Source organism: Cynoglossus semilaevis, chromosome 14, assembly GCF_000523025.1.
Source record: "Cynoglossus semilaevis isolate Cse_v1.0 chromosome 14, Cse_v1.0, whole genome shotgun sequence".
Taxonomy (NCBI): Eukaryota; Metazoa; Chordata; class Actinopteri; order Pleuronectiformes; family Cynoglossidae; genus Cynoglossus; species Cynoglossus semilaevis.
In genome coordinates this window covers 10,497,558-10,509,073 of record NC_024320.1, presented here as the reverse complement: position 1 = coordinate 10,509,073, position 11,516 = coordinate 10,497,558, and the positions used below count along the sequence as shown (strand labels likewise).

The 11,516-nt window shown below is 37.0% G+C and overlaps 2 protein-coding genes across 2 annotated transcripts in view; one reads left to right on the top strand and one right to left on the bottom strand.

The window, feature by feature from the left end:
- Window positions 1-232: 232 nt before the first annotated feature.
- inha (inhibin subunit alpha) lies at window positions 233-3,812 on the bottom strand. The gene is made up of 2 exons (XM_008325024.3): window positions 3,254-3,812; window positions 233-2,548 (listed from the first exon to the last, which is right to left on the bottom strand). Exons 1-2 carry the CDS (start codon window positions 3,537-3,539, stop codon window positions 1,803-1,805), a joined length of 1,032 nt encoding a protein of 343 aa, XP_008323246.1. The 5' UTR covers window positions 3,540-3,812; the 3' UTR covers window positions 233-1,802.
- A 1,285-nt stretch (window positions 3,813-5,097) lies between these two features.
- Window positions 5,098-11,516, top strand: part of LOC103389578 (striated muscle enriched protein kinase) — a 46,747-nt gene continuing 40,328 nt past the window's right edge. Inside the window, exons 1-4 of the mRNA XM_025062037.1 lie at window positions 5,098-5,846; window positions 7,173-7,311; window positions 7,394-7,590; window positions 8,646-9,042. Coding sequence (XP_024917805.1) covers window positions 8,673-9,042 — 370 coding nt within the window. The 5' untranslated portion in view covers window positions 5,098-5,846; window positions 7,173-7,311; window positions 7,394-7,590; window positions 8,646-8,672. The remainder of the gene's footprint in view (window positions 5,847-7,172; window positions 7,312-7,393; window positions 7,591-8,645; window positions 9,043-11,516) is intronic.

The following is an 11,516-nucleotide window of genomic DNA, read 5'->3' as shown; positions in this document are numbered from 1 at the left end:
CAGTAAAAGAAATAAACCCATATTAAGTTTGAGTTCAGACTGTGTCCAGGCTTGTTTGCCTCCAAGACAATGTCTGAAAGCACAGCCCTCAGGTCCTGACATTTTTTGGGAGTGTTTGCAGCGGGCTGAACCTGTACTAGATGAGTTGTGTAATTTAAGATGATTTGATAGTTGATTTCTTTTATTTAGCCAGAAGTCATGCCATTTTCAGAACACTTTGGATGGATATTGATTTTTTTTTTTTTTTTTTTTAAGTTTAATTTTGTGGGGGGGGTGACGTTTTTGTATGTTTTTTTTTTGTTCCAATCAGCCAAAAATGTTTACCTGGGAAATGCTTGAATTCTTTCTCCACAAATCATTCTCCACAAAAATTTTTTTTGTTTTGTTTTTTCGGTTCACTTAAATTCACGTTTTTTATCAATTCCTTGTCTACAGTTGATTGTGAAATGTTAGTGTGGGTGTTGTTAATGCTGCATGATCAACAAAACTGCTAAAAAACAGTCATGTTTTTTTTTTCTCTGAAGGTCAGTTCATAATAATCTTCATTATATACTCATATTTCAATCTCTTGTTTTGGTAACCGGACTGCTCTTCTTGCTCCTGTGAACAGCAAAGAAAAACTTTTTGACATTTACATTCTTCTTCGCTGAGACACATTTTCCGTGGCTGCTGTTTCTTTGACAGACACACAGCCCAGTGACGCCTAAACACACGGGCTCTTCCACTTTCATCCGCAGACTTTTGATCAGTATCTTGTTTTGTTTCATCGCCTGTCAGTCATGATTTCTTTTTATCATCTGTGGCTGAAAAGCCAAAGGATCTGTTTGATTATGTTTTTGCTCATGTAATCATCTCACTTCATTTCTGCCACTTTGTTGTTTCGGGGTACGGCCATTCACCGCCAACACGGTACTGCAGTGGTTTATACTTTTGTTTTGTTTCTATTGCAAGTTTTGTAGTTTTTGTAACTGTAGAGAATATTTTGTCCTCAGAGTAAATAAATATATTTGAACAATATCTTGTCTATGAATTATTTTTAAATAAAATGGCCAGTTTGTGGGGATGGAAGTTGACCTTTTTTAGTAACTTGCTGTTACCAAAAAGCTGTCTATCTGTTTCGATCTTCTATTAACAGTTTTTAATTTTAAAACTTAAGTTTCTATTTCTTTTCGTTAGGCTTAACTGTAATAAAAATTCCAGTGATTCAATATTTCTGCCACAATTTTTATTAGTTTCTTGTCTATCATCTACTGCATGGTGCCCACCTGTTTGTTTACATTCAGCGGACCTTGGCTAATTCTGTAGTTTACTTACTACTGGATCACAACCTTTCTGACTAACTCTTAGCTCTTGTGGAAAAAATATATATATATATATTTTCAGTTATTATGGTCGGCTATTCCATGTAGTTCTGCCAAATGTTTGCATGTCTTGTCTGTCAAAGCATTTTCTTTTAACAATTGGAAGTTGACAGTAAATTAACCCTCTATGTTAATGAAGAAAAAAACATGCGGGTTGTTATACTTTTTAAAGAACGTTTTTGTTTTTAATATATGCATGCTACAGAATCAGAATGAGGAAAACAAAGTATGATCCTGCACTGCCCTCTATAGGTGATAACTACAAAGGTTCAACAAAGCTTATTCTAACAACGGATAACTAAAACAAATGATTCAAACTAAAACGACAAATATAGTCTCCGGTGACATTGATACAATTAGACAAGTTTTCCCACAATGCAATGTATAGAAGCAACCTTACTAATGCAACTATAAAGAAGTGCATCCAGTTTTCTGTGCCACTCAGATACAGATACACTCTTCAGGGATTATGTTGGGCAGGGTTTCGTACTTGAAGGAGTGTCCACCATCAGATGTTGTGGTGACCCTCAGTGACCTCATGCTACCAGGCAACGGTGCGCAGCACTGAGTGACCCCCAGCCCTGCCAGGGTCCGGTCGCTTGCCGAGCAGTTTCCATGACAATAAAAGAAGGTTAATGATGGGGGATAGACAATCCAATTGTCCCAGCCCAGCTCCTGAAAGCTGACATCCACCTGGGCCCGCTGGCAGTCGGTCTGCTCTGGCTTCTCTCGTGAAGGCCGCTGTAGCAGGTTAATGGCAAAAGGAGACCAGGGGATGATGAGTGGAGCATGACGGCGCAATCTGGCTGACCGAGGTCGGGTGTGGAGGTCCAAAAAGGCCGTCTTGTCTGGTTCCTTAATGTTGCACAGACATCTTGGACAATGGACCTGGAGCTGAAATGGACCTTGGGCAACAAGGTCCAGCGCTATTGCCCTTAAGTTATATGTGGTCCATCCATCTGAGCTCCTTCTGGATGGAGCCTCGGCTGCTTGAAGATGCTGCTGCTGCTGCTGCTTTGAAGTGAGGATAAAAAGAGAAATGTTGGCTGTGTCTTCTTGACCTGTGTGCAACCAGAACTCTGCAGATGTGAGGGTCTCCTTGTCACCTATTGAAGGCTGGAAATGGTACTTGAGGTAGCCTTCAGTTTTCTCTCCAGGGGATGAGTCAGATGTGGCACAAGAGGAGTCTGTGAGAGAGTAATAAGTCAAAGTCTAAATTCACTGTTATATTAATATGATTAAACAAAAATATATAGAAAGTTGGTTTTTGCATTGAACATCAATGAGACTGACAACTGATGTGACCCTGTGGCAAACAACCACTCACATCAATTTACAGTGCTCTCTTTTAGCAGCCCCCCGGGACATCCCATATTTTCTAGCTTCTACCTTAGTTTACAGGTTTTATAGGTCTGACTTTGGGATGTTGTTATTTTTTTTCCATCTTCTAGTTATATCTTTGCTTGGCTTGTGTTTTGCTTGTGTTGTTTGCTCATCTTTTCTGCTAGGCTAACTTTTATGGCTAGTGACATGTCCTCATCTGCTTTACTAGCTACATACGGCTATGATGTGAAATAATCAGCCATAGGCCTTCTTTTTCTTTTTGCTTGAGTCAAAACACAGAAAAGAAGCTGGAATTCGTGAAACTGGGACATGTATGTGCTAAAACTCTTTTAAATTATATATAAAGTGCTGTGGTTTAAAATTATAACATTTTAATACCAACAGATAAAACAGCAAATAAAAGAGAAAGTAAAACATTCAGTGTTAGTTGTAATAACAAAAAGGTAAGTAAATGTGAACTTCTCAGGAAGTTGTCACCGGAGAAAGTAAAACATTCAGTGTAAGTAAAGTAAATGTGAACTTCTCAGGAAGTTGTAAAATCTTCCTACCAGAACTTGGAAAGAGAATAATCTGAGTAGTTTCCTGTTGTAGCCCAGTGTTTTGACCCATGTCCTGTGTCTCCCTGCTAGACCCAAGGGCCCTCTCATGCTCATGCCGGGCCCCGTCGTGCTGTAACACAGCCCAGTTTTGAACCTTCTGGTGGGTCAGAGGAGGCTGGTCCAGCCTGAGTCCCTCCAAAATCCGTGTACTGAACCAGGACAATATCTCCTCCCTGGGCAGCTCTTCTGGCCTACAGGCCTGGATCAGGACCAGGATAAGGAGTGAGGACACCATGGCTGTGAGTGTGTGGCACTGAGTAAGCAAACGCTTTTTGTTATAACACTGGGAGAATGTGGCCTTGATGTCTGATATGGTTTTATCTGTTTTGTAGCATTTTCACACAGTATTGAGAGAACAGATGCAGCTGCTTCTTCTTTGTGTTTATGCCGCAGATTCCAGCTCTTGGATACTTTAGCTGACCTGGTTTAACAAAGAACCAGGCTGTAATAGCCCATGTGTATTAAAGGCTGAGTATGCAAATTTCCCTTAAAGAAACCCTATGAAATCATCCCTTTCATAATTATAGTGTTTTGTTTCTACTTGTTGGGAGAAAACAAGAACCCTTGTATATTATTTCCTATAACCAATAGACCTTCACTTTTCACCTAAATTAATTTCTTAACCCATTTAAAAACGTTTTAAGAGTGAAGAAAAATATTTATATATAAAACAACATTTTACCAGCTTACTTTGATCAAATGATCTGAAAGGGTTTTCTTTTTTTTCTGTGGGATCTGCAGGTGGAAAGTTTACATTTGGATTCAAGGTATTAAGAATTAACATACTCTAGAAACCCCTAAAACACAATGTGAATAACTATCTTAACAAATATTATAAAAATCATCCCTAGAAATGAGCGAGCCCTAACTGCACCAAATTGTGCTGACATGTTTGTTAACTGATGCTAGCAATACTAGCTGCTGTCTAAAACTGCTTCTTAATGTGATTTATTTTAATATGTGTAATGTTTCTGGGGCAATGGTGGCTTAGTGGTTTAGTCATTTGCTTTCTCCTGATACTTTTTAAATCTACAACAGGTGATGATTGACTTTGAGTATTGTCATTGTAGTTTGTTACATGGTTGCTGCACCAAATTCAACATGTGTTCAAGACCTATATGATTGATATCTGTAAAATAAAAAAAAAGAATAATGTTTTCTAGCTATAGTATGTATTGTAGATGGGTTGGCATAATTAAATCTTTTCACTCTTTCTATTTGATCAAACAGTATTTAGACATTTCCAACCACAACTTTCACACACAACCCCCGTGCACCTGTTTTCCCAGTGAACAAAAACTCTTTGTCCTGTGTGAAGGGGAAAGTGTGTGTCTCTTATCTAGTAGTCCTTAATTCACACACACACAACAACCTTTTTTTTCACAATGCAAACCTGCAGACTTCCCTTGGAAGGAGAATTTCTTTTCACTTTCACAAAATAAAAACACAATTTTATCTTTGTTCCAATGATTTACCTTCTAAAGTACAATAGTCACCAGGACAAAAACACATTTATAAAATGACATTCCTTAAATGTTTTAACAGCAAAAATCCACTCTTCAAAAATTGCTAAGCCATTGCTAAAGGTTAATCAAAACATACCAAACAATAGCTCAAGAATTATAAAAAAGTAGCCGATAAAAAGTTAAGTAGTTAAAAAAGTTTAGTTTAGTTTAAAAAAGTTTAAAAGTATAAACTAAGTACAATATTAGTATAAATGTTGTTATAAAAAATCCCAAATAGCTTTTAATTAACGAAAATTCGTTCAAAGTTGCAAGAGATAATTTTATTTTATTAGAAAGACCTCATTTGACATGGTAGGTAGTTAACACGAAATTACAAAAACATAAAGCTGCCACAAAAATGCTCAGAATTAGCCTTGGTTAATCCGATGTAGCCCATAATTACTTGTAGCTACTGGCTTTCAGATTATTAGCAATTATACTTAAAAAACGACTAGCTGTCCAAGTTGACATGACACCTCTCAAAGAAGCCATCATGTTTGTCACAAATTTGGCTATATAATAGCATTATGTTACACAAAACTTATAAATGGCTATAACTGAACATAAGCTTGAGCTAATCAAAAACAATTAAAATATAGCAAAATAGAATTTAAAAATAACACAAAAAATAGAGATGGGCACTTTTACGCGTTATTATTGGGTCAATTCTTCTGACAATTATTTTATCGCACGTTAATGCAGTTAAAAAATAATTATGTATTATGTTATTGTAAACGTCTGTTGTTCACCGGCTTTTAATTTGGAAAGTCTCACAGGAACCAGAAGAAAAGAGAATAACAAAACCTGTTTTAAAACGCTAAATGTCCAATCACACATCCTACTAATCGGTACTATCTAAACAAGATCCTTCAGGCTGGACCTCGGACAAGCAAAGTGGTCAAGCGATTAGCCTACCTGGTAAACTGAGCTAAATGCTACTACTAAAGTAGTAGCATTAGCTGTTTGTTTTGGAAACAGGACAAGAGAGTACTTAAATCATCCCCGAAAGGAAATTATTCAATCGACACAGCAGAAAGGTACAGAGAAGAGTTCGTTAATATCGGTATCAACTGTGCAAACACCAGTGAAATCCAGTATAAACATGGACTTTACAGACCAGTCCCCTGCACAGTAAATGTAAAAAGCTTCTTTTTTTTTGCTTCACCTCACTCTTTGGTACTGAACATGGACTGGTTTTGCTGCTACTTTCTGCTGTTACCACAGAAATCGTTTTAATGTTATGATTGTGGTTTAGGATTTTGTCGGCAGTTTAAATATGTATAAAACATACATTAATGCTGCCGTCAACAGATATTTGAACTGCTTTGCCTTTTGGCTTCTAGTATTTCTAAATGACTTAAACATTGTACAGTTTATATTTTATATATATTATACATAATTAAATAATGAAATAAATAAGAACTAGAAGAACTAATTTGACTGAATTAATTATGGTTAAAGTAGAAACACGTAGACGTTTCTAAAATCAGTGTTCTTTAAAGTTGATTTTTATATCAAAAGAAGGACATTTTATTATTGCCTTCAAACGGAAAATTCATAAAAGTTTAGAAAAGCATTTTAGTTACGTCTAATTTAATTTTAATGTTGCAGTCAAAAGTGATATCTGCCAGTGCTGCATCCTTTGACCAGTAGAGGGCGCGCAAATATTGCGTCACGTTGTCAGAATATCTTGTGAAGCGCTAATTGTCGGTTATTTATAACTTCAAAATCGTATCGTACTTAAAATCATAAAAAGACAATATTACTATAATATTGCATGTAAGAATAAGCACAAAACTAAAATTCACCTCACAATATTTCTTACTAAACTACTAATAATAACTATGTACAATATACAATTTTAACTTTTAAAAATCCATATCAGATGTGGTTTACAGATATGATACTTAGTTTACAAAATATGTAAAATAAATCTAGCGTAAAAATACATTATTTATTAGTATGTGGTATTTATTTTTAAAGTATTAGATTTTAATATTTAAATTATTTAAAAAACGAGTTGTGAAATAAACCAGTATTCCAGTGTTATATAATGTTTATTAAACCAAAACTAATTTACAAAATAGAAAATGTTAGCAGAGCAAATAACAGAAAAAAAAGTAAAGCAATAATAGTAAAACTGATAAATTTTTCTAACAAATGAAAGGCTTTTTTATAACTAATTTAGTTTAACACATAAATCAGAATTTCAGTTTTTACTTGTCTCATGGAGGTCATCTGGACCTGACAAGGTCAGAGTAGGTGCTAAAAGTGAGTGTGTACACATACACACATTTAGACTGATAGCATTATCTAAAATGGGTATGATACATGTGAATGTGTGTGTGTGTGTGTGTGTATAGGTCATACATGGCAGTTCCAGAAATGTGACCTATCTGTGGTGGTTGCAGCTGTCGTTGCTAACCTGAGGGAGTTGGGGGTGAAGCAGTGAGAGCAGAGAGACTGAAGAGAGAGCCGGTCTACAACATGAGCTGATATTTAGTACGGTGACACTTTGCAGTTAACCCTTGTGACTTCCTGAGACAACCTAAGTGACTGTCCTTCTTCTCTGTTCGTCTGTCAGGATTCACTGACGACGGCTCCATGGCCCCGGCTGCTAATACTACATGATCTTGGCAGGACTTACACCTCCAGTTTGTGCTCGCTGCGGGACACAGGGAGACCTTGGCTTCGGCAAATGATTTGAGATGAAATATTTTGCTGTGTGGATCTTGTTACCTTAACTTGGACTTTGCGGGGATGACCAAAGGGATTCCAGAGGTAATGTACTGTGCGTTTGTGTCTATTTTAGGATAAAGTCTATTTTGGGATGGTTTTGGATGAGTACATTAGTGGAAAAAACAGATATAGGCCTTTTTGAAGTAAATTCAGATGATGACATCGTTTCAGCTGTTTGGCCACTTTGTTTTGTTTCCACTTTAAACTTGGAAAATATCCTGGAAGTCCATAAATCAGCCCTTCTGATTTGCAACAGCCATCAGTAAATTATAATGTAAAATAAGTCCAGGTTATGACAAGCATTTGGTTGCAATAAAAAGAAAAGAAGACAAAAACACAACTTAAAAGTATATTTCTCATTTCGACGTTTGAATTTGTTATGTGAATTCTACTGTAAAAATACCCAACTTTCCAGCTAACTTCTTCCTCAAAATTTGCTAAAAAGGCAAAAGAAAAAACAAACAAACAAACAAAAAAGTCATTAGGCCAAAGATGATCCTACAAGAGAGCAATACCTAAATAAAAAAAAATTGTTAACAGAAAAAAAAATATATATAGTGTTTTAGTCCTTTAACTGAATCTCACAGTACCCTGAAAAGAATAAATACATATACTGTCCTAAGTAAAACTGAGAGCTGTTTTGTGGTTTGTTAACAAATTAATTTAACAGAAATTTTTAAAACTTTTAGAGATGTTCATTATTATGAAATAATAAAATACCTGCAAGTAGTTGTTGCTAAAAGTTGCTAAAAGTTATCCGGCGCTAAAGATTACTAACATTAAAAAGCCTAATATAGTTTTGAATAGGTTGAAAAACAAATAAGCACAGCGACAACTTGACTGTAGGCCACAAATATGTAAAATGAAAACAATGTGGCTGAAAAAAAGTTTGAAGTTTAAAAAAATAATAATAAAAGAAATGCCAAAGTTACTGTACATTAAGCCATAAGCCAAAAATTCTATAAGAACATTTTAATATATCCAACTGCTAGAAATAAATGTAAAAACAATGAACAGCCAAAAGAACATTATTTTAATGTAGGGAATGGGGAATTGGGTGATGTCTTCCCTAAAGGTCCCTTTATTTTTAATTCCAGATAATATAACAGCAAAAAGGAATCAGAATGGAAGTTTCTGGATCCAGCCGCAGCCTTGAAATTCCTTTAAAGAGGCCAAAGGTCAGCGACATCCCAGACACTGGGGCTGCGACTCCAGAACCCGCACCACCAGTCTTTAACCGCAAACTTCGCAAAGCAGCAGTTGGCACAGGCTGTGACATCCGGTTGAGAGTATCAGTGGCAGGACATCCCAAACCTGTCCTCACCTGGTACCACAACGACGATCCTGTTCCTCCCTCAGAGGCCCAGGACCCAGGAGGTCTGTGGATCCGGGACTGTGGCACCAGTGATGCTGGTTTGTACACCTGCGTGGCCACCAATGATCTGGGGGAGGCGAGCTGTAGTGCCGTCCTGGCTATAATGGATCTGGGTGAAGGTAAATCCACAACAACACACACTGTGCTCAGTAGTATGACCTCGGTCCTGATGACACCAGTGTCGTCTGATAATGGTTCTGGAATAAGCAAAAAAGTTCACTTACACAGAGGTAACAGTGGAAATTTTTGTTTGAATTTGACATTAGACCACCTGATGATGCTTCTCAAAAATTCCTCCAGATGAGAACTTTCAAAAGTTAGGAAGTGTTGTGTAAGGGAATCGTGTAGGCGTTAGGAAACTTCTTGTATGAGAGTGTACTAACATAATCTCTTAGTTTCCACACAGTGGAAGAGCGATCTGTGCTCTCCCAGTGAAGTACCAGGTTTAACAAATCCAGAAGAAACACAGCAAATTTTGGATGAGATTTAGACACTGGACTTTCTATGTAGGACGCATTGATTCAGATGATGTTGAGCAGTGATGACATTTTACAGGCCTCTGAAACCAAGCCTTTCTGTGATTCTTCAGAGGTGAAGAATCTCCTCAGGAGAGATTCTTTGGAAGTTAGGTTAAAACCCTAAGTGGGGTTCTTCAGAGTTCGAATCTCTCTGGAATCCTGTCAAATGAGATCTTTTCAAAGAAACCTGTGTTAGTCACTTATTGTAAGTTGGAGGTAAAATGTTTTCAGATTTAATTCAAAAGAATCTCTTCCAGTAAGTCAATGGTTCTTTTTTTGCTTTTTTTGTTTGATCATCCCATTTAGACATCACAATTTTCTGGTGAACCCAGAGACATTTTTTAATCTAAGCTGTCAATCAAGATGAGCCAGCTCAGATATATTTATATGCTGCATTTTATTTGAACATAATTTATATTCATGATTGTGAACAAATACAGTTGTTTAAGATTGTTTGTGAGTTTTTAATCATAATTTTAAAAAGCAATGAAAAAATGAAAAAACATCTTTATAGTTTAATAGAAATCAATTACTAGACATTTCAGGTGACCCCATTTAAATTCCAGACGACCCTGCATGGGTTTGTGACCTCAAGGTTGAAAAACGCTGCAGTAAGGTCATAGACCTTTACTTGTTTACAAGTTGTAAACACTCTGCTGTCCACTTTTTGTTGTTAGTGTTGAGATGAGTACTTTGCTGCATATTTGTGAACATGTTTTCATCTTGACCTGTAGAGAAAGTCTCCAGTCAAGCTCTCACGCTATGAGCTGGCAGAGAAGCTGCAGCTGGTATATCACTCAGCACGTCTCTGTCTCACACCCACAGTTTTGATCTTCTCATGTCCCCACATCTTGTCCTAATACCTATTTTGGGACAGTGCTGTTTGTCTTCATCTTCTTTTTTAATGACAATTTAAATTGTATTTATAGCTTCTAACCTTCTCTTCTCCAGAAGAGGTTGAAGCATATTTTAGATTCAGAAGTATTATCACTTATAGTACTATAGGAGGGAATAGATTTCCACCAGTGTGTTGTTCATTAGCCGTTCCTGCCTCTGTGCTTGTGCTTTTCTTTATTTTCCAGCTGAAAGATGCTGACCAGTCTTTATGTGCACTCTCATTTTATGGCATTTCAATTTCAGGAGTTCTGCACATTTGTCTACCACAGGGTTTCTCAAAGATATAAGATTTGTTATTGCTATTGTGCCTGATGATGAGTGAGGCGCTGGTGACTCAGTTGACTCACACTGTTTTTGTAAAAACTCACCAAAAACTATTATGTTGTTTTACCATTGAAAAGCTATTGAAACAAGAATTGTAGACAAGTAGTAAACAAGTCGTCCAAAATTAGAGTTTTGTGTTTTGGGATCTTCACCAGAGACTACCTTGTTTACTGTTTGAGCAGATGTCCAACCTGGATGTCTTTTTCTCCTATGGCTGTGCTGCCAAAAATCAATTTTAAATAGTGCCACTTTTTTGACACAGCGTATCTTCTTCACCATGGCAGTAGTCGTGTGTTGATGTTGGTCTGCTGCGACGAGCAGACGATGGACCAAAAGTGAGGTTGTTACTTTGTCGTTAGCGAGAAGGCCAAAAGATGCTCCTGCCAGGAGGAATTAGTAATGGCTTGATACAACTTTGTCATGTTAATACTGATACCACAACTTGGAGTATCTGCTGATACTCCAATCAGATACCTTCTTTCCTCCTCCAGTGTGCTGCTGTTGCTGAGGTGATAGTGTCCCTTTCTGCAGCATGTTGTACAAGGTTAAGTTGAGCATTTGGGCTTGGGTGTCAGATCAGGCAGGCTGTAGGTGTGTTTTTCTGATGTTCAATCTTGAAATATTGAACAATATCGGACCAATGCCGATCCTGAGTAGCTTACTGCTGACACACCAGACCATTGTTGTTTGCCACTTGCAAGAAAGGTGAACAAATCAATTAATATAGTCTCTATAAAATGTGCATTAGTATTTGATAACGTTCAACAAAACCTCATTTACTACTCACAAACAAGTGGTGCCTCTGTGGCGACATCAGACCAGTATGATTTTGTGTGCTGCTCAGTGACATCCTA